This window comes from Podarcis filfolensis (assembly GCF_964270895.1).
Source record: "Podarcis filfolensis genome assembly, chromosome: 10".
Classification (NCBI taxonomy): domain Eukaryota; kingdom Metazoa; phylum Chordata; class Lepidosauria; order Squamata; family Lacertidae; genus Podarcis; species Podarcis filfolensis.
The window spans coordinates 5,748,779-5,771,045 of NC_139612.1; the positions used below are offsets into that span (position 1 = coordinate 5,748,779).

General features: G+C 39.1%; 1 protein-coding gene across 15 annotated transcripts in view; it reads right to left on the reverse strand.

Annotated features, from left to right (window-relative positions):
• The window catches only part of PHTF2 (putative homeodomain transcription factor 2), an 85,712-nt gene that overhangs the window by 8,209 nt on the left and 55,236 nt on the right, over positions 1 to 22,267 (reverse strand). For 12 of the 15 annotated variants that reach the window (XM_083575110.1, XM_083575104.1, XM_083575103.1 and 9 more), the window contains 11 exons: positions 19,779 to 19,848; positions 17,714 to 17,872; positions 16,127 to 16,292; positions 15,403 to 15,567; positions 8,770 to 8,971; positions 7,329 to 7,487; positions 5,732 to 5,950; positions 5,147 to 5,275; positions 3,797 to 4,069; positions 3,236 to 3,367; positions 229 to 315 (listed from right to left, as the gene is read on the reverse strand). In XM_083575110.1, the coding sequence (XP_083431236.1) occupies positions 229 to 315; positions 3,236 to 3,367; positions 3,797 to 4,069; positions 5,147 to 5,275; positions 5,732 to 5,950; positions 7,329 to 7,487; positions 8,770 to 8,971; positions 15,403 to 15,567; positions 16,127 to 16,292; positions 17,714 to 17,872; positions 19,779 to 19,848 (1,761 nt within the window). The remainder of the gene's footprint in view (positions 1 to 228; positions 316 to 3,235; positions 3,368 to 3,796; positions 4,070 to 5,146; positions 5,276 to 5,731; positions 5,951 to 7,328; positions 7,488 to 8,769; positions 8,972 to 15,402; positions 15,568 to 16,126; positions 16,293 to 17,713; positions 17,873 to 19,778; positions 19,849 to 22,267) is intronic. The other 3 variants (XM_083575108.1, XM_083575107.1, XM_083575109.1) reach the window with 1 other exon arrangement.

The following is a 22,267-nucleotide window of genomic DNA, read 5'->3' on the forward strand; positions in this document are numbered from 1 at the left end:
CCCCTAAGTGCAAATGTGGAACACAGAGCTTTGACTGGGCTCATAATCCAATCACAGAAAGACTGGAAGAGATCAGTTGTTGTTTTATTAACTACAGATACAAGGCAAATAGTTGAACAACGTTCAGGCGTCCTGCAAATCTTTAGGTCCACGCACGCACACAGAGTGTGCATGCATATTTTCTGGTTAGATAAGTTTTTTAATTAAGTAAATTGGTTCTTTCCTTACCTGTGCACAGCAGATAAATACAGCCGAAATAGTCAACAAAAAAGCAGATGAGACTATTACATCAACTGACCGTTGAGGACCTCGACGCTGAAAATAAAAGGGAAACTTAGTGAGTAATTCTCTGGAGGGATTAACCATAGAAACCTGGTAAATGGGGTGACATGTCTATAGACTGATCATGCAATTAAATGACAAGTTTTAAATGCAAAATATCAAATACTTGTTTCCTATGGTTTAAAGGAGTATGGTGTTAAGCATGTTTATTAATAATGACAAGGGAGAAATAGTGGCTGGGGGAAAAATGTTCTAATAAGATAGCTTTGTGCCATGAAATGATATTGTCTTGATCACAAGAGTCTGAATTTCAGCTGCATCACCACAATCTCTTGAAAAGCTATTCTCCAATTACCATGTGCTACAATCCACCTCCTACAAGTAATGCACAGGGGGGAAAACATGAAAATATATCTGCTATCATTCTAACAAGTCGCCTACAGTAATGCAATGCATACAATTCTCTCTGAAAGTTAAGCAGCATACAAGCAGGACATAGAAAAAACACTATTTCTAAGACTAGGGACAGCAGGACTGAAGCGAAATTAGCTTACTGTAGGATTTCCTGCCTTGTGTGTGGGGTGTAGACATAAGAAATATCAGTTGCTTAGAAAGACAGTATGACCAAGTCTTGAGAACGCCAAACAAAAGTTCTCGAATTAGAGGATGAAAGCGCAGAGCTGGTTTATTAAGAAGCTGAACCACTGATATTCTGCAACTTTTATTGAGGGACAATGAACTGCTATGTCATGGGTAGGCAACCTAAGGCCCATGGGCCAGATGTGGCCCAATCGCCTTCTCAATCTGGCCCGCGGGCAGTCCAGGAATCAGAGTATTTTTACGTGAGTAGAATGTGTCTTTTTATTTAAATGCATCTCTGGGTTATTTGTGGGGCATAGGAATTTGTTCTCCCCCCCCCAAAAAAAAAAAAAATAGTCTGGCCCACCACATGGTCTGAGGGATGGGTGGATCAGCCCACAGCTGAAAAAGGTTGCTGACCTCTGTGCTATGCTAACCTGGAATGGTAGGACTCATCAGCTTTAGGTTTCACTGCTAAGTTCTTCCAGGTGAGTAACCCCCTACTTTTAGGCCTTTTAGCTCCCTCTGCTGGATTGTAAGACAGCTAAATTAACAACAAAATGGTCTTTTTTCTTTAACACATCCGTAAATCTTCAACAAGAACAAAATAGGAGGCATGAACAATGTGTTTAGCTACACAGGGGACAAGGGGTAGTTGAACAACATTAAAGTGTCCTGCTATGATTATTATATAATACCACTGCTTTGATGCAAGATGAGACAATGGGAAAGTCTGAATGATTATATATCAGCTTAATAAATCAATGTATGAACACCCTTTCATGAAACCCCTTTACTCAAACCTAGAAACCTTTCATTAACTAAAGTTTCCTGTTTCATCTAAATTGGTAAGCCATGGTTAACAGCTTTTGAACAAATAAAGACATGAAGCCTACTTCATTATTTAATATATTACTTGTTCTGAACTTGTTAATCAGTTTCCTAGCTCAGACAAAAGGAAAAACTATTGTTAACAGAATATTTTCCTCCTTATTTGTCTGCCAGCTTGCACAAAGGGAGGACCCAGATCACTGCTCATGTGGTCAAAAGACTCAATCATATCTCAACTTATTTATGTGGTTCAAAGTGATCAACACTTCTACGATTAACAAATATTTTGTGTAGTAAACTTTTTTGGTATTTTTTCATTGTTTTGAGATAGCAAAAACATTCATTATCATGGAAGAACAAACCAGCCGCAGATGATCATACTGAGATGGATAAGATGACACTACAGATATTGTGGAGCTGCAATATATCCCCTCCAGTGACCCTTGAATAGCAGGAGAAGAAGTGTTGCCTGCCATTGATATAGGAAAAAAGGGAAACCAAGTTCCACCAAACCTGTCTCTCTTTGAAATTGTGTGGGAAACTCTGAGAAGCCCTTAAAGTTCTGTAGAAAAATCTACAGAGGTAAAAACAAAAATGTACCATCTACGTACATATATGGAAACATTGAGTGGAGGGAAAACATTATTTAAATAGTATATTCATAACACACTTCCAGTATAATTGACTCTCGGATGAAAGATCTCCTCCCACAGTGGAAGCTCTGCAAATGGCTAGCAATGTAATAGTACCAGCATTTGCCACTGCAGAGAGTATTTCCCCCACACATGGAAGAGGGAGACACTATTCTTGAAACGTAAAGTATGTGCTCCAATGCTCCAGAGAGCAACCCAACTGAACCTGAAGGGTGGGAAACAATCAAAAACAACACAGAGTGTGGGGAGGGGGGAGACAAAATTCAACACAGTATGGGGAAGGGTCTTGTAACATTCAGCATCAGATACGGCATCACAGATGCCTGTGACACTAACGCAGAAACATTCTCCACACTGCTGGAAATGTAATGGTGACATATGAGGACTAAAATAACACAATTTCCCAGAAACATCTGTCAGAAGTGTTATTAATAGTTACATTTTTAGTCCTGTGCTTTTTAAAGTCCATCAAGAAAACAACCTTCCTTTTTATTTCTTCCTTAACTAAGGCAAAGAGTCAGCCAATTTATAAAAAAACTAAAAGGCATTACCCTAAGGTTTCTTCTTTATAAATGAGGCTTCTTTCCACAATATTTTAGACTACAAAAATGAAATTGCCAAACTGTGTTGTTTTAAAACCACTCTGCCCAACCAGAATCAAGAAACTTAGCCTTATAAAAATGTGACCTGCTAAAACTAAGACTGGCAGAAGATCTCAGTTGCTCACCTCTTGATTTTCACAATGAGAAATACTCACTTACCTGTACTACAAAGCTCAGGAGAAATGCAAAAATTCAGAAGAGGGCAATGGTCAGTATTAAGTACTGTCAGTATAACACACATCTGGTTTAAAAGCATATATGGCAAACAAAAAATAAGGACCAACAAACCTTTAGATAGGAGCGGAGGGAAAGCCACATTTTAATATTCTGCACCTTCTTTAGTCGAAAGTGAGGAACCTCAGATTTCCGTGCCCTTCTTGCAGATGTTAGGTGGCCAAAGAGTTTGGCAAAAAGTAGCCTCTATAAGCGATAAGTTACCTTTAGTGAATTAAGAACTGAAATGCATTTGGAATACCAATACAGATTTTTAAACCATTGTAAAGACGTTGTAACTTTAGATACTTTACATACCGTCCATACTTTTAATATTGTGGTCAAATTAAAGTTGGAAATTTCCATTTCCATACTTTATATATTAATTCTCAGGTATAAATCATAAATAATAGGAAAATAATAATTTTTATTTTCCTTTTAATTCTATTTTATTTTCCTTTTAATTTTTAATTCTATAATTTTTTTGAAGAAGAGGTTGCAAATCTTAAAATAGTAAGATAATAAATATCTAAAACTGTGTTCTATATCAAAAACATATATGCCAAAAAGCAAAACATAATAATACATTGCAGTTTCTTTCTTCATGTGAATGAGGAGTTTGCTGCAAATGCCTACCTGTTTGTAGGTTCTCTCAGCCACACATAATAAAAAGAAGAATATCCATACAAGGGAAACACGAACTATGAAGCATACTATAACCATGGAAAGAACCATTATGTCTCCATTTGACCCAAATGCAATCGTATAAAGTTCAGCAGCAGAATGTGTAGTTAAATGCTCCAGATCCTTAGCTTGGGAAATTCGAAATACAAACGGTGTTAAACCCAGGATTAGAGAGACAACATTTCCAAAAATCTGATATCCTATTCCTGGTACATAGCTGTTTACCTAAAGATGAGAGAAATATATATTTTTAAAACTCAACACGACAACAACAACTTCTTATTTATACCGCGCCATCTAAATACTATAAACAACAAAACCCCAGCAGCATAATATAAAGTAGCATGTTAAGAAATACTGTTTAGTGATTGTTTGCAAAATACGCTTAAAATATGTAATATACCAGAACGATTTTCAAGTTTGTTAAGACAGAGTTAAAAGGTCAATATAAAAAGGACAATTCCTAGGACCTATACATATAGGTGATGAAGGGCCAAAGGATCAAAAATGATAACAAGTTGCATTCTAAGAATCTCAAGCAAAATTCCACTCATGAAATTCAGTTTTCATAGAATAGAATGACAGAATTGTAGAATTGGAAAGAACCTCAAGAGTCATCTAGTCCAAATTCCTGCAATGCAGGAATCTAAACTAAAGTATCCATGGCAGATGGCCATCAAACCTCTGCTTAGAAACCTCCAAGGAGGGAAAGTCCACAGCCCCCCAAAGAAGACCACTTTATTTCTGTTTTCTTGCCTCCTACTCACTGTAGATCCCTGATGTTCCCCAAAAGGGAAACCCATGGAAACAGTATGGGATATGGAGGAGGGAAGGGGATAATTAGCAAAAATCAAGGAAATGCTCCTGCTTGCACAATTAGTCTTTTGAATCCAACCTAATATTTCTGAAACTTTGAAAAAAAAAGTTGTTCAGGTTAGCCAGCCTTTCATGCTCATGTGTAGTGGTGTTCTAGTTTTACAGGGTGAACTAATTAAACCTACTCAATTTTTATTCTGCCAATAAATTGTGGGTCTTTTATTTATTTATTATATGGGCTACTAGTGGTCAGCTGCTCTGTGTAATCTGAACACAGGGCAAAGGAAGTGAGGCAAACTCTAGGCAGGTCTGCCCCGCTTGTGGCTAAAAAGAAAAGATCGTGTCCACTTTTATGACTGAATACGAAGCAAATTGAAACCTACAGAACTGCAACATGGTACAGAAATCACTGTGCACCCCTTCAGGGAAACATAAGTATCTTTAACTTGGGTAAAGCCAAGTAAAATATTTCAAATAGATACTCACTCTGTTCATTATCATGCCACTGATCTCAAGCACCGACATATCAGCCTTTTTGCAGTCATTACCTTCCCAAACAATTGCGCTTACTTTTTCGAGCCCAGGATTAGAACTATGAAACCAGGGCAAGTGACTCTGTGTAAAAAGAAAAAAGGGGGAAAGGAAAAAAAGAAGGAGGTGTTATTCTGGACAATGTATAGTAAGCACTAATTTACCATTACAAAAAAGTATTTCATTACCAAAAATGCCTATTTGCAAATAACTATATTTTGTTCAGTTTACCTCTTTTTCTGCCACAATTAGAGTTTGGATTTGATATCCCGTTTTATCACTACCCGAAGGAGTCTCAAAGCGGCTAACAATCTCCTTTCCCTTCCTCCCCCACAACAAACACTCTGTGAGGTGAGTGGGGCTGAGAGACTTCAGGGAAGTGTGACTGGCCCAAGGTCACCCAGCAGCTGCATGTGGAGGAGCGGGGACGCGAACCCGGTTCCCCAGATTACGAGTCTACCGCTCTTAACCACTACACCACACTGGTTCTAACTCACAACAGATTTGGTAGGATACGCAATGTGGTCTTTTCCCACTTACCTGGTGAAATGGGTCGTCTCTGTACTCTTTCTTTATACATGTGTTAACCTGAGAGTTTTCCACATCTGTCTCACTGGTGCAAGAGGAGCGGCACTCTGCACAATGCAAAAGGTCCTCCCACAATACATCTTCTGTCTCAGACTCTGGTCTTGTACTCTCAGAATCTTGTCTGGAACTTGAACATCGCGAACTGCAACTAGTGCCTGATTTAGGGATATCCTGAAAGATAGACATTGCATATTTGAAGGAGAACATGTTTTTTTTTTTTTCCTTGTTTCAATAATGAACTCATTTTTTCCTAAAACTGCATTTGCTTCTTATTCCAGATTCCTGTTTGGATCCATTTTGTAGCTTGGCATGGGAGTGGGCACTTTAGCTAAACCATTTCCAACAGAAGAAAAAAATGTCTGTAGACAATATTTATTGGAACCAGTAGTCTGGTATGCTGGAAGAATGCAAGGATAACAACCATAACAACCAGTACTCTGGTATGCTAAAGGAATGCAAAAAATCAGCTAGGTAGAACAATTTCACTTCATCACAGTTTGCTGAACAAAAAAATAATGGAATTAAGAAGGTAGAACAGCAAGTGAATAAGATAATCAGAAGTTAATAAAGAAGGATATTGAAGAATAATTATATTTAATCATGTATTATTAAAATCAGAGAGTTGGGGAGAACTATTCAGAGGAGTTAAAAGATTTCTGATTGGCTTAGATTTGATGAAGTAGGTTGTAAGCCTTACTGTAAGCCTATGATAGGTTAATAGTAATCACATGTGTAGCACAAAAATGTTTTAAGAACACTGCTTATTTGCGCCATGTTGCAGTCTCCCTTTGATTTTTCAGGAGACTCTCCCTTGGTACAGTTGTGCCAATAAAGGAATAGTTTTCAATCAAAGTCTGTGTCTGCTTGTTATTCCACTGGGACCCCAGGCCATCATAACCCCTAGAAATTCCTTCATACTCATTTAATGCCAATCATTAGTCTGTTTTAAATATTCAGTTGATAGCCAACTTGAATTAAAAATCAAAAACATACCTAGAGGCCCTTTTGTAAAAATAAAGCCTTTTTGCCATGAAAAAACAGACATTTGGTATTTAGAATTAGTGATGTTTATATTTCTAAAATAGTATGTCTTCTGATAATTTTCTAGCTTTATAGCTTTATTACAAACTCTTAACAAACATAACAAAGCACTGGGTTTGTTAGCCCAATGGGACATCTTATTCCTTGCGCTAATATTGCCACTTAGCTCTGTCCTTGTTCCCCCTTGGTTGTTGTTGTTGTTGGGGGTGGGGGGTTAGCACAACTCATGCTATGGCTTCTACACCAGTGTAGAACAGCCATACACATTCTTGTACTACAACCACCCAAAAAAAAGAAAGAGCTGACACCAAGAGAATATCTCTAGAAAGTCAATTTTGCAACCTGAATAGGCCTATCCGTGACAGTCACCCACTTGGCTGAGGTCCCCCCCCCCTTAAGAATATCAACTCACTAAACAGGGAAGCTGTTATAGATGGGAAATAATTTTTCCAATTATATATCTTACTGCTTTCATGAAAGTTTGTTTGAGATCATAGCAAGAGCATACCTCCACAGGGTAATGTTTCTTATAATGATGGGATTTCCTGTTCCGAAATGTGCAGTCACTGGAAGCACGTTCTGCATTACGGCGCAAGGGATATCCTGCTTCTGGTCCCTCTTCGCTTGAAACTTCATCAGATACATTTGTCACTGCTCTGTGATTATCCTAGATCAATTAAGAATTGGGTGTTAGTAAAAACTATTTTTTTACTTCAAATGTAACATAATTCCACTTTGCATGTATTACAATTATTCTCTATACATCTTTATAATCGTAAAATCAGACATAATATTTCCTCCACCATCACCATAGTACTGTTACTATGCAACAAGGTCATCTGCACACTGCTCACTGAAGAATTGCAGGAAAAAATTCAGAGTACATGGTTAGCCAACCTAACAAGTATCTTCTGTATTGTTATGAGCTTGTGGGTGCTAGACATTTCTAAATTCCTACATGTTGTGCAGCATGTTCCACAGTTTCACAAGGCACTGTCTGAAGAGAGGTCAATCAAGTCCCTTGAAGACTTAAGTCAAGGGACTTAAAAAGACTTCTTGGAGAGACAAGCTTGTACAGCAAGGAGTTCGCTATGGGCTAGCAGGGACATCTGGCCAAGGATGCTGTGTGAACTGCCCATTCTCTTTTTCTCCCAATCTAATTGGCAAGTAAAGTACTCTGCCTGGGTTGCAATCTCTAAAGAGCAGAAGGAGCACTTTATCTTCCAATCAGGAGATAAAATTCCTAACCAGTTCTTTAGAGATCCTCTGTAAAAAGCAGAGAGAGGGATAATTTTTCTCTGAACTTAGTGCTAAACATCACAGGTCTAAGACTGGAGGTAAATCCTGTATGGTCTAAGATTAAAAGGCTGTGTTTTCACAAACCACAACTCTAGTGTTGCAGTGGGGTGACTTTTACTTTTCACAAAAGGTTCTGTGTAAAGTCAGCACCCTAGACCGGAAAAGTAAAAAATCTAAGAAACTGGGTGTGACAAAAATCCTTGGCTAATGTTTCCTGCCTGTGCTTAGAAGATCCCCCTTATATTTCCTACAATATTTTCCTTAATGTCCCTAAGTGGACCTAATAGTTAAAAGGTTTGCAGCAAGCCAGGATATTAGACTAACTTCAGCCTATGATTTAGTATCCTGGCTAATTCCAAAGCTGTTAACCAATAATTGTGACGCTACAGGTAATGGAAGATTTCGTTGTTTTTTGCTGACTCCTATAAATATAAAAGGGTTGTGTTTGCGAGCAAAAGACTTGTTTATATTTCAGCCTATTCATATGAGATCTGATCATCTAAAATGCAGGCGAGAGAGGTAGGGAGGGAAAAAGCATTGGGTGAGATGGCCTTTTTGTCTTAGCCCAGCATGGGAATTCTTGCATTCTCATAATATGAAAATATTGATGCTGAACTATAAAAATATTCTAGAAGAAATGAGACACTCACTTTGTGATGATTTGTATTACTGAATGAATTTCTGACAGCTCCTGTGCTCCAGCATGTCTCTTCTGATCTGATAACTTCACACTGCGGCTCCTGGGATTGTAAAACATCTTCATTGTTTTTACCGGTCTTTTTTCCATCAAGTGAGACATACCCATTGTCAGTCTCTGTTGACTTGTCTATTGAATTCTTTGCTTTCTTTGCTCTAGAGTTAAACATATACATAAAATAATTGTTTGCATTCCAGTTCCTCCGTATCTTGTCTCCCAAATTTCTATGCTGTACAAGAACAGAAACCTGCATGCAACATTTCACATATGAACAGATGGTACATTTTAATCTACCAAGTTCCCTCAAAGAACCACTAATTCGGGATATATAAATCTGCCAAAGTCAACTGCTAGTCTTGAAGGCGATAGGTTTGGATATGCCCATGAACAAAGCAAGTCAGAACTTTGTCAGAGCAACAAAATGAAAAAATGTCATTTTGAACCATCCATGGCTAATTGTACCTTATTCCTCTATAAATTTATTTCTATGTACTACTTAAAGCAATAGTAGAGTATAAGGCCTCTCTAAGCAGCAGAATCTCAACAAAAGGCTAGATGAAGGTGATAAAATGCATCACAAAAGAGAACAGCAGCAAAGGATACACAAAAGATACATAATAACTCCAAGTGGCTTGGAACACACTGCTTATTTTATACCAGCTAAGTTACTTTATTTTGCTTATTCTGTGTTTTGTTTCATTGGTCCTTGATTTGATTGTATATTCTGCACGGCTTTGGCAGGGGAGGGCGGGATATAAATAAAATGCTATTGTTATTATATTTAATCATTATGGTCTACGAGGTGGGGAGAAGACACCTCTTGATGGTAGTAGTGAACAGGATTGCTGCGAATGGCATCCTTGGAAGGGGAAGCAAAACCTTCTGCTTTCACCGCTGTGTGGCTGCATAAACATTTTACAGTACTGTGCATGTGCCTCGGCCAGAATGGAGGTGAGGAGAGGGCAGGTGGGCCAGTTGACATGGGCCAACGATTTTGAGGAGACCTACTCCAAGTCCCCCTGGTAGAGGCAAAGGGGGACCTTTTGGTAAAGATTATTGAAATGGGGCCCACATTTCCCATCAGATCTGGGCCTATTACCAGCTTTGCACAGCCCTGCTTGTGCCCTCAAGAGGAAACTGATTCCCAAGGTAACAGGGAGATAAAACACAGTCCTTGTCAACTCTGCCCTTATGGCAGCGTCAAAGAAACTCTTCAGACCTATCTTCTTCATACAGAAGACAAACTGGGAAGTTGAGACCTGGGACTCTTCCCCACATTCTAGTTTTCAGCCAATCAGCTTTCAGCACTGCCTATTGGGCCTCAGTCCACCAATTAATTTGGATCAAATATTGAAGCAAGAAGGTAAGATGTGGGTATCAGTAAAGTAAAAACTAAATACAAAGTATATCTGTCTGAATTAATCCCTCAAATCACAGTGTTAAAAAGGTCACAGCTATGAGAAGCTGAGGTTCCCAAGGACAGCCACACCTTTTAATGCTAATCTGCATGTGCGCACACACAAAAGGGATTCAAAAGAGAAGGAATCTGAAACATCCACTGTTTTAAAAATATCCTCTATTTCAAGTCTATAGGTAGAACATAACCCAGAACAAAGAACAAAAGAAGTCAACAAAACAAACACACCCTTAATTTGTTAATGCCTGTGGTCAATGAACTGGAAAGGAAGCCACTAAATTAAAAAAGAAGCAAAGCACAATCAACAAAGCAGAGAATTAAACTACCTTTTTGCCATAATCTAATCTCTTATGAAAATCTAATACAATCTGGCTTTCTCTTGAGTAGCAGCTCTACATGGGGGAGTGCAAAAACTTGTGGGGAGGTCAGGCTTCCAGGCCTCTGATCCTGTACCCATTAGGTTAGAATCTGTAGGAGGAAACTTGGTGAACCAGTTAAACCAGTTCCTTTGTTATGGTAATAGCTACTCAGCTAAGCGGGTACTCATGGGACGCGGGTGGCGCTGTGGGTAAAACCTCAGTGCCTAGGGCTTGCCGATTGTATGGTCGGCAGTTCGAATCCCCGCAGCGGGGTGAGCTCCCGTCTTTCGGTCCCAGCTCCTGCCCACCTAGCAGTTCGAAAGCACCCCTAAGTGCAAGTAGATAAATAGGGACCGCTTTATAGCGGGAAGGTAAACGGCATTTCCGTATGCTGCGCTGGTGCCAGCTCACCAGAGCAGCTTCGTCACGCTGGCCACGTGACCCGGAAGTGTCTCCAGACAGCGCTGGCCCCCGGCCTCTTAAGTGAGATGGGCGCACAACCCTAGAGTCAGACACGACTGGCCCATACGGGCAGGGGTACCTTTACCTTTTTTTACTCAGCTAAGCACCCATCATCAGCATCTTAGAGAGGAATGGGTGGGCCATTTCCCACTTCACTTTACTGGATGCCAGGTCACCCTAGGATGGAGAACAACAGGCCAACAGTGGATGTGTTTGGGTTTTGACCAAAGTTGGAAGAGGCCTGCATTGCTCTGTGCTGGACCCAAAACTATGGCTTCTCCCTGGGAACCTAATGGGGAGGCAAGATCTGCTGGAGTGTTAAAGCTGTGAGCCCTTCCACCTCATTCTCAGGTAGTATATATGTGTAAATAAAGACACATATAAGAAAATCATAAAGATACCAGAGTCTCAATTGACCTTCATTCCAAGGAAACAAAATCCTGGGTAAGTGCTGGAACCCCAGGAGTCTTTCGTAGCTCAGTGATTCAGATGCGTGCAACAACATTTTTCCAAGATAGTCATTTGGTTACCGCAAAGGAATTTTGACAGAAAGGGCGGCAATGAGGGCCAGAACAATTGCATAAATTTCCTCAATGGTCAGCAGGCAAAGTTGCTAGACACTTTTGTTGGGGAGTTTGCACGAAAATAGTCAAGAAAGCTAAAAGATGGTTAGAGAACATGCCTCACACTTACTATCCTGCTCCAGCAAGAAAGAGGGAACAGCAGCTGCATTTTTTACGTAGGACTGGGGGAAGAGGTGAAATTATAAGCTTTGTGATCTGCAAAGTCTCTTTTGAGGGACTGTATCTCAACATCGGGATGCGGGTGGCGCTGTGGGTTAAACCACAGAGCCTAGGACTTGCCGATCAGAAGGTCGGCGGTTCGAATCCCCGCAACGGGGTGAGCTCCCGTTGCTCGGCCCCTGCTCCTGCCCACCTAGCAGTTTGAAAGCACGTCAAAGTTGCAAGTAGATAAATAGGTACCGCTCCAGCGGGAAGGTAAACGCCGTTTCCGTGTGCTGCTCTGGTTCGCCAGAAGCGGCTTAGTCATGCTGGCCACATGACCCAGAAGCTGTACACTGGCTCCCTCGGCCAATAAAGCGAGATGAGCACCGCAACCCCAGAGTCGGTCACGACTGGACCTAATGGTCAGGCGTCCATTTACCCTTTACCTTTACCTTTACCTATCTCAACATCTGATGTCAGACAGCGGAATTTGCTGTTTGTAGGAGCCTTAAGCTCATCCTGTATATATATATTTTTAAGAAACTTAAATATTACAGGAATACCTTAAGCCTCCAATGAGACTTTTTCCAAAGAAAATCAAAGCCAGCTAAATGTGGTTTCCCTGGAACTTCTCGCCACTCAGGGAAACAAGTGTGCATTTTGTTTAAAACTAGAAGTTAGAGCTCCCCTATGAGGAAAGTTTACAGCATTTGGGGGGGTTTTAGGGAAAAGGTAAGAAGATGTGACATGATTGAAGTTTATACAATTAAGCATGGCAGAGAGAAAGTGGATAAAGGAAATCTTTTCTCCCTCAAGCCTAACACTAGAACTTGTGGATATCCAATGAAGCTGAATGTTGGAAGATTCAGGGCAGATAAAATATGGTAAGATTGCTCTGCCCAGCAAATACCTGAAACTTGTACTTCCACGTATGCAAAAGGAGAAAAGCTAATCATATTATTTCTACTGTAATTTGTTCCACCTAATACTGAAGCACTAGCAGTAAGACAAGGAGGAACAACACCATGAAGCTTCAAAAACCAAGTTCTGCTGTGATCTACCACTACAAATAGGCTCTTCTGAAGAAAAGTATCAAGGAATTGCCATATTTAACATTGAACAGAGCCTTCAGTCAAAGCACTTTGACTTTGTGAAGGATAGCTTCAAATAACAATTGTTTAACTGGAAACAATCTCATGACTTCAATATTATTGGATTAGCTTTCTCTCTACAAACAAATTGTCTCACTGTGTCATATTCTAGTTTCTTTTTCAATGCTTCTCCCCCCCCCCCGCCCCAAAAAATAGAGCATATTTAGAATTCTGTTTAAATTCACTGATGCTAAAGTCAGCCGTCCAAGCATTTTCACATGGGAGCTTCAAGCTTACTACATCAAATACATAATAATGTATAGCTTTTTAAACAACCCAAACTCTCCATGTTTTGCAACATTTCCTACAAAACAAAATTAAGTTTACAGCTTTGAATTTCCTCCATTAGGGTATAAAAGCTGTATCACATCTCTTTAAATAAAAATAATCCAGTTTACATGCAAAAAATTTGACCAGGACTCTGAGTCTTGGGGAAGGAAGGGATTTTTTTTTCAAAATGCCTATTTTTGTATCGTAGATGATGCATGTAATTGCTTTGGAAGTCATGAATATTGCTCTGAACACAGAGCACAGCCAAAATGTATTTAAATGTGAAAGATTTCCATACCTTGCAAACTTCTTTACAGTGAAAGATAAATTCCATTGTGTAGAATTTATTAGAAACATTTCTACACAAGAATATTGAAATACAGTACATAATCAAAACATTAAAGTAGAGGATGAAAATGCAACTGAAAAATTAGGGCAGAATTAAAATTGTAATAATTGAGCTCAAGCACAAGCTAAGGCAGAAATGTGCTTTTAAAATTAAAGAGGGATGGGACCTCTATTGCCTTGATGTGCTTAAATGGCCTGCCAGAAGCAACATGTGATGATTATAGGCCATAATTTTAGTTTATAGGAAACAGCATAATCATATAAGAGCATCAGTGTGACACATGTTAGTGTAATAATGCTGAACACATAAAATGTAAAACATGTAGATGTAGGAAGCTGCACTATCCTTTTTTCTGACTGCTTAATACAAGTGCATTTATATACTTGTTTCTCAACCGTTTGGAACAAATTTTAAAGAAACTAATCATCATTGTTTGGCCAGATGCATGGTTAAAAAGCAGGCTATATGATAATTTACATCTGCAGGATTTAATAGCTTTTAAAGCTTCATATATTACACCAATCAACAAACCTTAGCTTTTTTTGTAATCTAATTGGAGCAAACACCTTTGTTGTTTTTGCTTGCTAGTCAGTCATAGACGGCATCATTTCACTACTGCATAGGTCTTCAGTAGATGGCACATGACCCACAACTGCTTCAATGACCCACTCTAAAATTTATATAGAGTTTATTTACCATTTATTTAAAGTTTATTTACCATTTGGTGGTGATGGGTTGTTGTTTTTTAAAAAAAACCAATCAAAGTGGCTTACTAAAAGGATAAAAAATGAAATTATCAGTAAAAAAACCCCCAGTGAGAACAACTATGTAAAACCTTCAAAAATAATTAAAATAAACAAAAAGCTAAAACCAGATTAAAACACATGCCAACATTCAACATGTCTTGACAAGCTTGCCTAAAGATAAATGTTTTTAACAGGGTTGAGAACTTTGCCCCAGGATTAGAACAGAAATTGGGCGCCAGTGGCAGGGCAGCAGCAGGAGGCCCCATTAGCAAAAGCGCGGCTCAGGTTAAGAACTGTTTCAGGTTAAATACAGACCTCTGGAATGAATTAAGTTCATAACCCAAGTTACCACTGTACCAGCCCTTATAGTTGAAACAAACGTAATAAAGTGGTACCTTGGGTTACATACGCTTCAGGTTACATACGCTTCAGGTTACAGACTCCGCCAATCCACAAATAGTACCTTGGGTTAAGAACTTTGCTTCAGGATGAGAACAGAAATCATGCGGCGGCAGCGAGAGGCCCCATTAGCTAAAGTGGTGCTTCAGGTTAAGAACAGTTTCAGGTTAAGAACAGACCTCCAGAATGAATTAAGTACTTAACCTGAGGTACCACTGTATTAACTCTCTCCCTTACAACTGCAAACCACCAGCACATAAAATCAGGAGGGGAGAACCCCTAAAAGTAGGGTCTAAATTACAGGCTGAGATGAAAGATGAGCCCAGATCTGGAATGGCTGAAGACCACTGCATTAATGAACTGAAACAACAATATCAGAATAGGGAAACCTACACTGCAAGACAACAAGCAACTTTAGAAGAACAGAACCTGTTTTTGTTTACTTTTTCTTGCCCTTTGCAATGGTTGCACAATATTTTCCACCTAAATAATCAGTTTCTATATATCCACTTGGCATTTATAAGAAAAGTTGTCTTCATTTGCCAGAGTCATAAGAACACAGCCACAGGTGCTGGAATACTTTGACAGGGTTATACTAAAGCTAGCTGGATGTACAGAAGGATGTCAGCAGTACAGATGAATGATTACTTTGTCAGAAAAAGGATAGTGCATCTTTAAGACAAACAAAGCCTTGAATAAAATACAAACCCCGATAAAAAGAAAGCAGCATGCCAGATATCTCTGAAGACAGCGCCAATACTGTAAGAGGTGCTTGTACCGTAGCTCTGCACTGTTCCTTCCTGTGTGTTATCTGTGGTACTAGAGCCATCTCCTTCCCTATGTACTTCCAAATGTGCTGCTTTCCTTAATTTCCTTCATCAGAAGAGATTAAAAGTGGAAGGCATCTTGTAAGTGTCATTCGCTAGCACTACAACACGGTCAGCGTTCTTGTAATCATGCAAAGAGCTTTGAATTCAGCCACTGGCTGGGCTTAACAGACAGTTTGCTATTGTACATGAGAAAAGTTACATTTTCGTCAGCGTCTTCTCTAAGCACAAAAATCATCCCTCTGAGCTACACAACACCAGTCCAGAAAAAACAAAAATATGAGCACATTATGCATTTAACTAATCACTAACAGCTTCCTGCACCCCATTAGTTAGTTCTATTGTGTTGATACCAATAAGAGATACCAATCTGTATTGGGTGCAGTTTTAAAAAAAATTCACAACAGTATTTATAGCAGTGAAATTTCATGAGAAGGTCAAACACAAATAAAAGGAACTTAGCAGAACAAGAATACCCCCACCCCCCACCATTTTTTAAATAATGCATAATGTCAGATTTTAAGCCTTTTTCAAAAATAGTTTAGATTCTGAAATAAAAAGCAAGCACATGCATAAAAGGCTCACTGTGTTAAAATAAACTGTACCTTCGCCTTCTCCCTCCTGTACTTGGAGGTGGTTTAGGTGTTCTTGTTGAAACAATCTGGCAATGCACAGTTCCAAGGAGCAACATGAGCCATACAGGACCTACTACTTCAGTCAGAGGTATATTATGTGTGGCTTCTACTGTATAGAACAAGACTACTGCAGCAACTTTCAAAGACATGGGGAAAAACAACCAGGGAAGAATTAAATCTGCAACAATAGTTCATAATTAAACAAATGATACTGTTAATAAGTCATTTTTGTTAAACTCAGAAATAAATGTGATGAAACCAAAGTTAAGTGTTAAAAAAATCAATACAGGAAATTTAAACATAGAGCAAACTCTCCCTGAAATCAATTGATCTTAAAAGCTTGGTTTTTCTATACTGCTCTATTTGAAGAGTTAACATATTTTCCGATATTGTTGTGACAAAACCTTTTAAATATAAGCAGCATACATCAAGATTACATTATACTACACTGCATACAAACAACTAAAATGTTTGGCACAAGCTTTCAGATCTGCTGATCTCAGATGACAACTGGAAAACATATTTAAAACCATGGTAACAGTCACAACAAAATAGGATTGGGACAGGCATACAATGCAGCACATCTAATACGTGTGCCTAAATTTGTACCTTTAGGCAAGTTAGTACCTTTGAAGGAGCTGAAATAATGTACCAATGTAACTGATTTATTGCATTGTGGATAATTAATGATCAAGGGACTGTCAGGAACAGTGCATGCTGAGCTGCCCTCCTGCCACTGGCATCACTGCTGCTTACCTGGATGGAGATGGGGCAAGGTCAGTGCACCAAGAGACCCCAAGCTCACTGTCTAGATAAGTGATGCCCCCCCCCCCGCCAAGGGCCACTGCTGGGGGCTGAAGCAACTCCCTTATAAAGTTACAACATGATGGCTATATCTTATCAGAGGCAGTATTCCTCTGAATACCTGACAAACATGACTGTGAAGGCTGCTATTGTGCTTATGTCCTGTAGGCAATGTTGGCTGACCATAAGCATGTGATTGGCAACGCTGGACTAAATGGACCTTTGGTCTGATCCAACAGGGCCTTATGTTCTTAACAATTTTAATTTAAATATTGCTGCATAGGTATTACCACACTTACTAAAAAATAAATAGCCGTGGGTAGAATAATACTATCTACTATCATATTTCAAATAGGTGGTGAGGAAAATGTCAGTATAGAATACATTTTAATATAGTTTTCTAGTGATATGAAATCACTGTCTAAGCTCAAGAATAAACACTGTGTGGTCTTTAAACTAAACTGTTTCTATTTCCCTTCGTTAATTTCATTATGTTTCTGTGGAGTGTCAAAATGATATCCTTCTCTCAATTTTGTTTTTTATTCTTACACTGTGAAGTCCTTTTCTTAGAAGTTAACATTTTTGGGAATTGCTGTAATTTAGTTTCATCCTTATAGCAGCTTCTAACTTTTGAGGTAACTTGAGTTTAAAAAATATAAATGGAAATGCATCATTAGAATTCTGAAATATAAGATTTGGTCCATTTTTTGATCAATGCATTTTTAAAAAACTAATAACGTCATCCAGTTATACCTTGAAGAAGATAAAGGACAAGGAGCCAGAAGAAAATAACCTTTGATGTCACTTGTAGCCACCACCTGAAGAAGAATGGGAAGAAAACAACTCTGACAATCCCCTTTCTAGTCAGAGATGTCCAGGGACTTTCTGGTTTAGCTTTAGCAAATGCAGAGCCTAAACAGAAGACAAACAAATCACTTAGGTTGCATAGCAATATAGACAATTTACAATTACCATTTGACTAAGATAAAACCCTAAGACTTTGCGTGAGATATATATGCCATATTTACATGGAACATATTCCTGTGTGTGAAGCTGAACTTCTAAAGCTGTGTACTTTCAGCAAAATAAGTAGTAGTACTTCATAAACAACTGTAAATATATTTTGTCCTATATGAAACATGTGTCTGGTACAGGAAATCATATGCGGGAACTGTCTCTAAGCTGGGAACAGAAGTGCAGACTGCCATAGCATGACACATGGGAAATACCCAATGGAATACTGAGTAATTCATCTTTCTACCATGTAAAACATATAATTATAGTATAATGCTATGCATGTTTAGAAGCGAGACTTATTGTGCTCAATGGAGCTTTCTTACAGGAAGATACATACAGGACTGCAGCCTTATTCAGTGCAAAAATTCAAGTGAAAAGCCCAAGTTTTCTTCCCCTTTGTGTTTTGGAATCCAAAATTCCAACATATGGGTGGTGCATACTTGTAGAACAGAGGACTACAGTAATAGATGCAAATGCAAATAGAAAAGGGGGAATTTATTTCACTGAATAGAACACCAAAACATGCCAAAGGGATAAGCCTGATGCTGGCAGTGGATAATAACAGACCACACATACCTGCCACTATTCCTGGTTCTTTTGCAAGAGCTACATACAGTTCTACACATACTTCTAAAAGAAAAAGAAAAACAGGACCCAGTCTTGCTTCTACAGCAGGGTTGGGAAATCTGTGGGCCTCCAGATGTTGCCAGATTACAGCTCTCAGAATCCCTGACCATTGGCCATGCTGGCTGGTACTGATGGGAGACAGAATGCAACAACATCTCGAGGGCCACAGCTTCCGCATCCCTGTTCTACAGGAACAGAATAACAGAATTAAACTAAGCCGTGGGTTTAGATCTCTCAAAGTCAGTACTTTATCAGGAATAGCAAAGATAAAAATTCTCTTTCCTATAAATTGCAGGGGACTCAGGATTGCTCATCCGGTATGGAAATACTGGGTCAAGTATGCCAGGGGTAGCCAATGCAGTGCTCGCCAGTGGTTGTTGGACTACAGCTCCCAGCATCCTCTGTAATTGGCTGCACTGGCTGAGGCCAATGGGAGTTGTAGTCCCACAGCATTTAGAAGGCACCACATTGGCTCCCCCAATGTATGCCATTGGTTTCTTTTGATTTGCAGCATGGGAAAATGATAGGAAACTAGCACTTGGGTGGCACTTTTTGAGATTAGTCACAATCAAATGCTAGAGGCATTCAGTGCTCCTGAAATCACAATTATTAAATGTCTTATGATGAGGGAGACTCCCTCTAACCTCATCTTGACAGGTGATGTCAAGTCATGAAAGTGTGTTATCCAACAGCTATGTGAAATTTCGCTACCTTTATTGGAGTTACTTCCTGCAACCTGAATTTCACTGCTCTGAAGAGGGAAACTACTTGGAAGTGAATGTATCTAACACGGCATGTTGTGCACAAGCAAGTTCAGAACTGCAGCAAAATTTAACTGCAGGCTATTACTTCAAAGTTCACCTTGCAAATCCAGCCTACCCTTGATCTAAAAATAAATAAATCTGAGAACGCACATTTGAGCAGCATTCTGGTTTCTTTTAATCAATTACACATGAATTTGTCCACAGAGTTTTTACATTGCAACTGCCCAACCTGCAATAAGCTGCACACTGATGGGGGTATAACTAGGCTAGGAAATACGCAAACACCATATGTATTCCCCTTTAAAAAAAGATGTCCCCAAATGCACTCTACCATGTAAAACAATAAAATAAATAAATAAATTGACATATTGATCAATACTGCATTCCATATTTAAGAGATCCATTCCTACCTCTTACAAGATCAACATCTATGAGATCTGGCTTTACATGCCCAGTTTTCTTTGGCTTGTTTCTCAAACCCTGTAATATGCAAATAATATTGGATTATTATTATTACAATTAAAGGAAAAACACTTTTCAATATGAGCAGGGGCCAGTAATTGTGGTGAACTTAAAGTTATCAGGTTCTCATCTCCTGAACTGTGCACTATTTCCAATTTGAAATCTACTTTTAAGAAAGATTCCAATTTTCCATGTATCTCTACTAATGAAAAATAAATTTTACTTTAAAAATACAAGTATATTGCTGATGCAAATACAAAGGTATAATGAAAATTACTGTCCTTTTTATTATATTTCCCAGAACACCTAAAGGAGTTAATTAAGTTCAATTATGCAGCCACATACGAACACACACATGCTTGCCAGAGTTAGTAAATACTTACTTTGACATCTATTTCATTTTGCCTTTAATTTTCAAAGAAACATATCCACTAGACTTTGAAATTCAAATTGTGGTACAAGAATAGATGTAAACTTATTACAGGCCTCTTCCTAAGTGTTTGAAGTTTGTCTTTCTGAGAGACAAAACGTACATCATGAAGCTTCCAAGCTAAAACTTGTATAAATTTACAGGCGAAGAGAAAACTAAAAAAAAAAAATCAGAATACACTACAGTATTAAGTATTTGTTTCTAAAGTAAGGATCTAAAACAAGTTTCTAAATTAACTTGTCACTTTGGAGAAAAATATCAGAACATCCAATATACTGAGGACAAAACTTATCTAGCTACTATTGATCCTGCTTTAGAGAGATTTCTATTTGCATCTCTGTCAACCTATCTCCTAGTCCTTGAAAGAATGGCAAAACCTGGTATCAGATCACACTGACCCTTCTGAACTACTCAGTAGCCCCCCTGGCCCATCTCAAACTCTACAATTGCTTATAGCACACATGGACAACCTTTTCAGTAGCAGCCTTTCAACATCTTCTTTACTGACAGGTTCTGTCCTACACTGACATTCTCCAGAGCTGGTGCTAGATACAGGGCTCTGAATATCACTTTGTCCATCTCGTAATCTTCAGCTGCACCCTGAATCACATGCAACAGGAGAGACCACTTACTTTAATCCTGTTCATACTCTGCTAGAAGCTGTTAAGTATCATATGCATTTCCCTCTTATAGAAAACACACACTGGAATTTGGCTTAAATGCTAAATATTAATTAATTAGCTTAAATACATAATAAATGCTAGATAGATAGATAGATCCCTGAACGATGTGGCTCAGTAGCCACAATATGACCAAATTCCAACATACAGATGCATCTAAAATGGACAGCTAAGTTCACAATACTCATAGTGGAGGCCTGTAGCCAAAGAATTGGCAAGTATTTTTAAATCAGTATGTGAATCATAGGATTGCCAGATCACAATACTCTAGTGATAGCAGAAGCCACAACCAGTAGGATTTGCCTGTCAGGTTCTAGAAGAGCTATCAAACCTATACCCATGGTCCACAATCCCAAGCTTATCCATTCCCCTCCGGCACTGTTCTAATATTAAGTTTTGCTTCAGTCCTTACATAATCCTCAGCTATTTCTTACTGTAGCCTCATGTCTTCCTTTGTTTCCTCACATTGTGTTTTACATTAACACTTACTTTGTCTTCTTGTTTCCCTTCATCTATCTCTTGGCTAGTGTCCTAGCACTGCACTATGGGACATGGAGAGGACACTATATAGATTTTCCTGACTGGAAAGACTGGGTTTTCTTCAGAGCACTATTCTCAGTCTCTGTCTCCTCTGCTCATTTAACAAAGACTTATTCACCACTCCTTCCCTTTAGGTTCCTGTTTTTTAGTTTCCAGGTCTTCTAGCTTTCTGATTTCCTGGGATGTGTTCAGCCTGCCCCACAAAGCTACAAATCAGTGTTCTAAACTCCAACTGTTCTAGGCGCATTTTGTGACAGGGAATTTCATTAGTGTGAGCAGTTTCTGAGCTCTGGGCGCAGTACTGTGTCTAAGATTTCAGATTAAAACTGCGGAGTGGAAGGAATGGAGGACCTTTCTCTGCCTCCCCACTTCCAGCTACTCTCTGAAGACTGGAATAGTGAAGAATACTGGATAAGAGACCCTATTAAGCAGGGGTCAGCAACCTTTTTCAGCTGTGGGCCGGTCCACCATCCCTCAGACCATGTGGTGGGCCGGACTATATGGGGGGGGTGAACAAATTCCTATGCCCCCAAAATAACCCAGAGATGCATTTTAAATAAAAGGACACATTCTACTCATGTAAAAACACGCTGATTCCTGGGCCATCCACGGGCCGGATTGAGAAGGCAATTGGGCCGCATCCAGCCCACAGGCCTTAGGTTGCCTACCCCTGCTCTTAAGAATATTAGGGGGGTGGGCAGGGGAAGGACTAGACCATGTGAAAAATGAACATATTTTTGCTGCAGTTCATTAATTTTCAGCTTTGTATTCTTGTTATAAAAAAGCA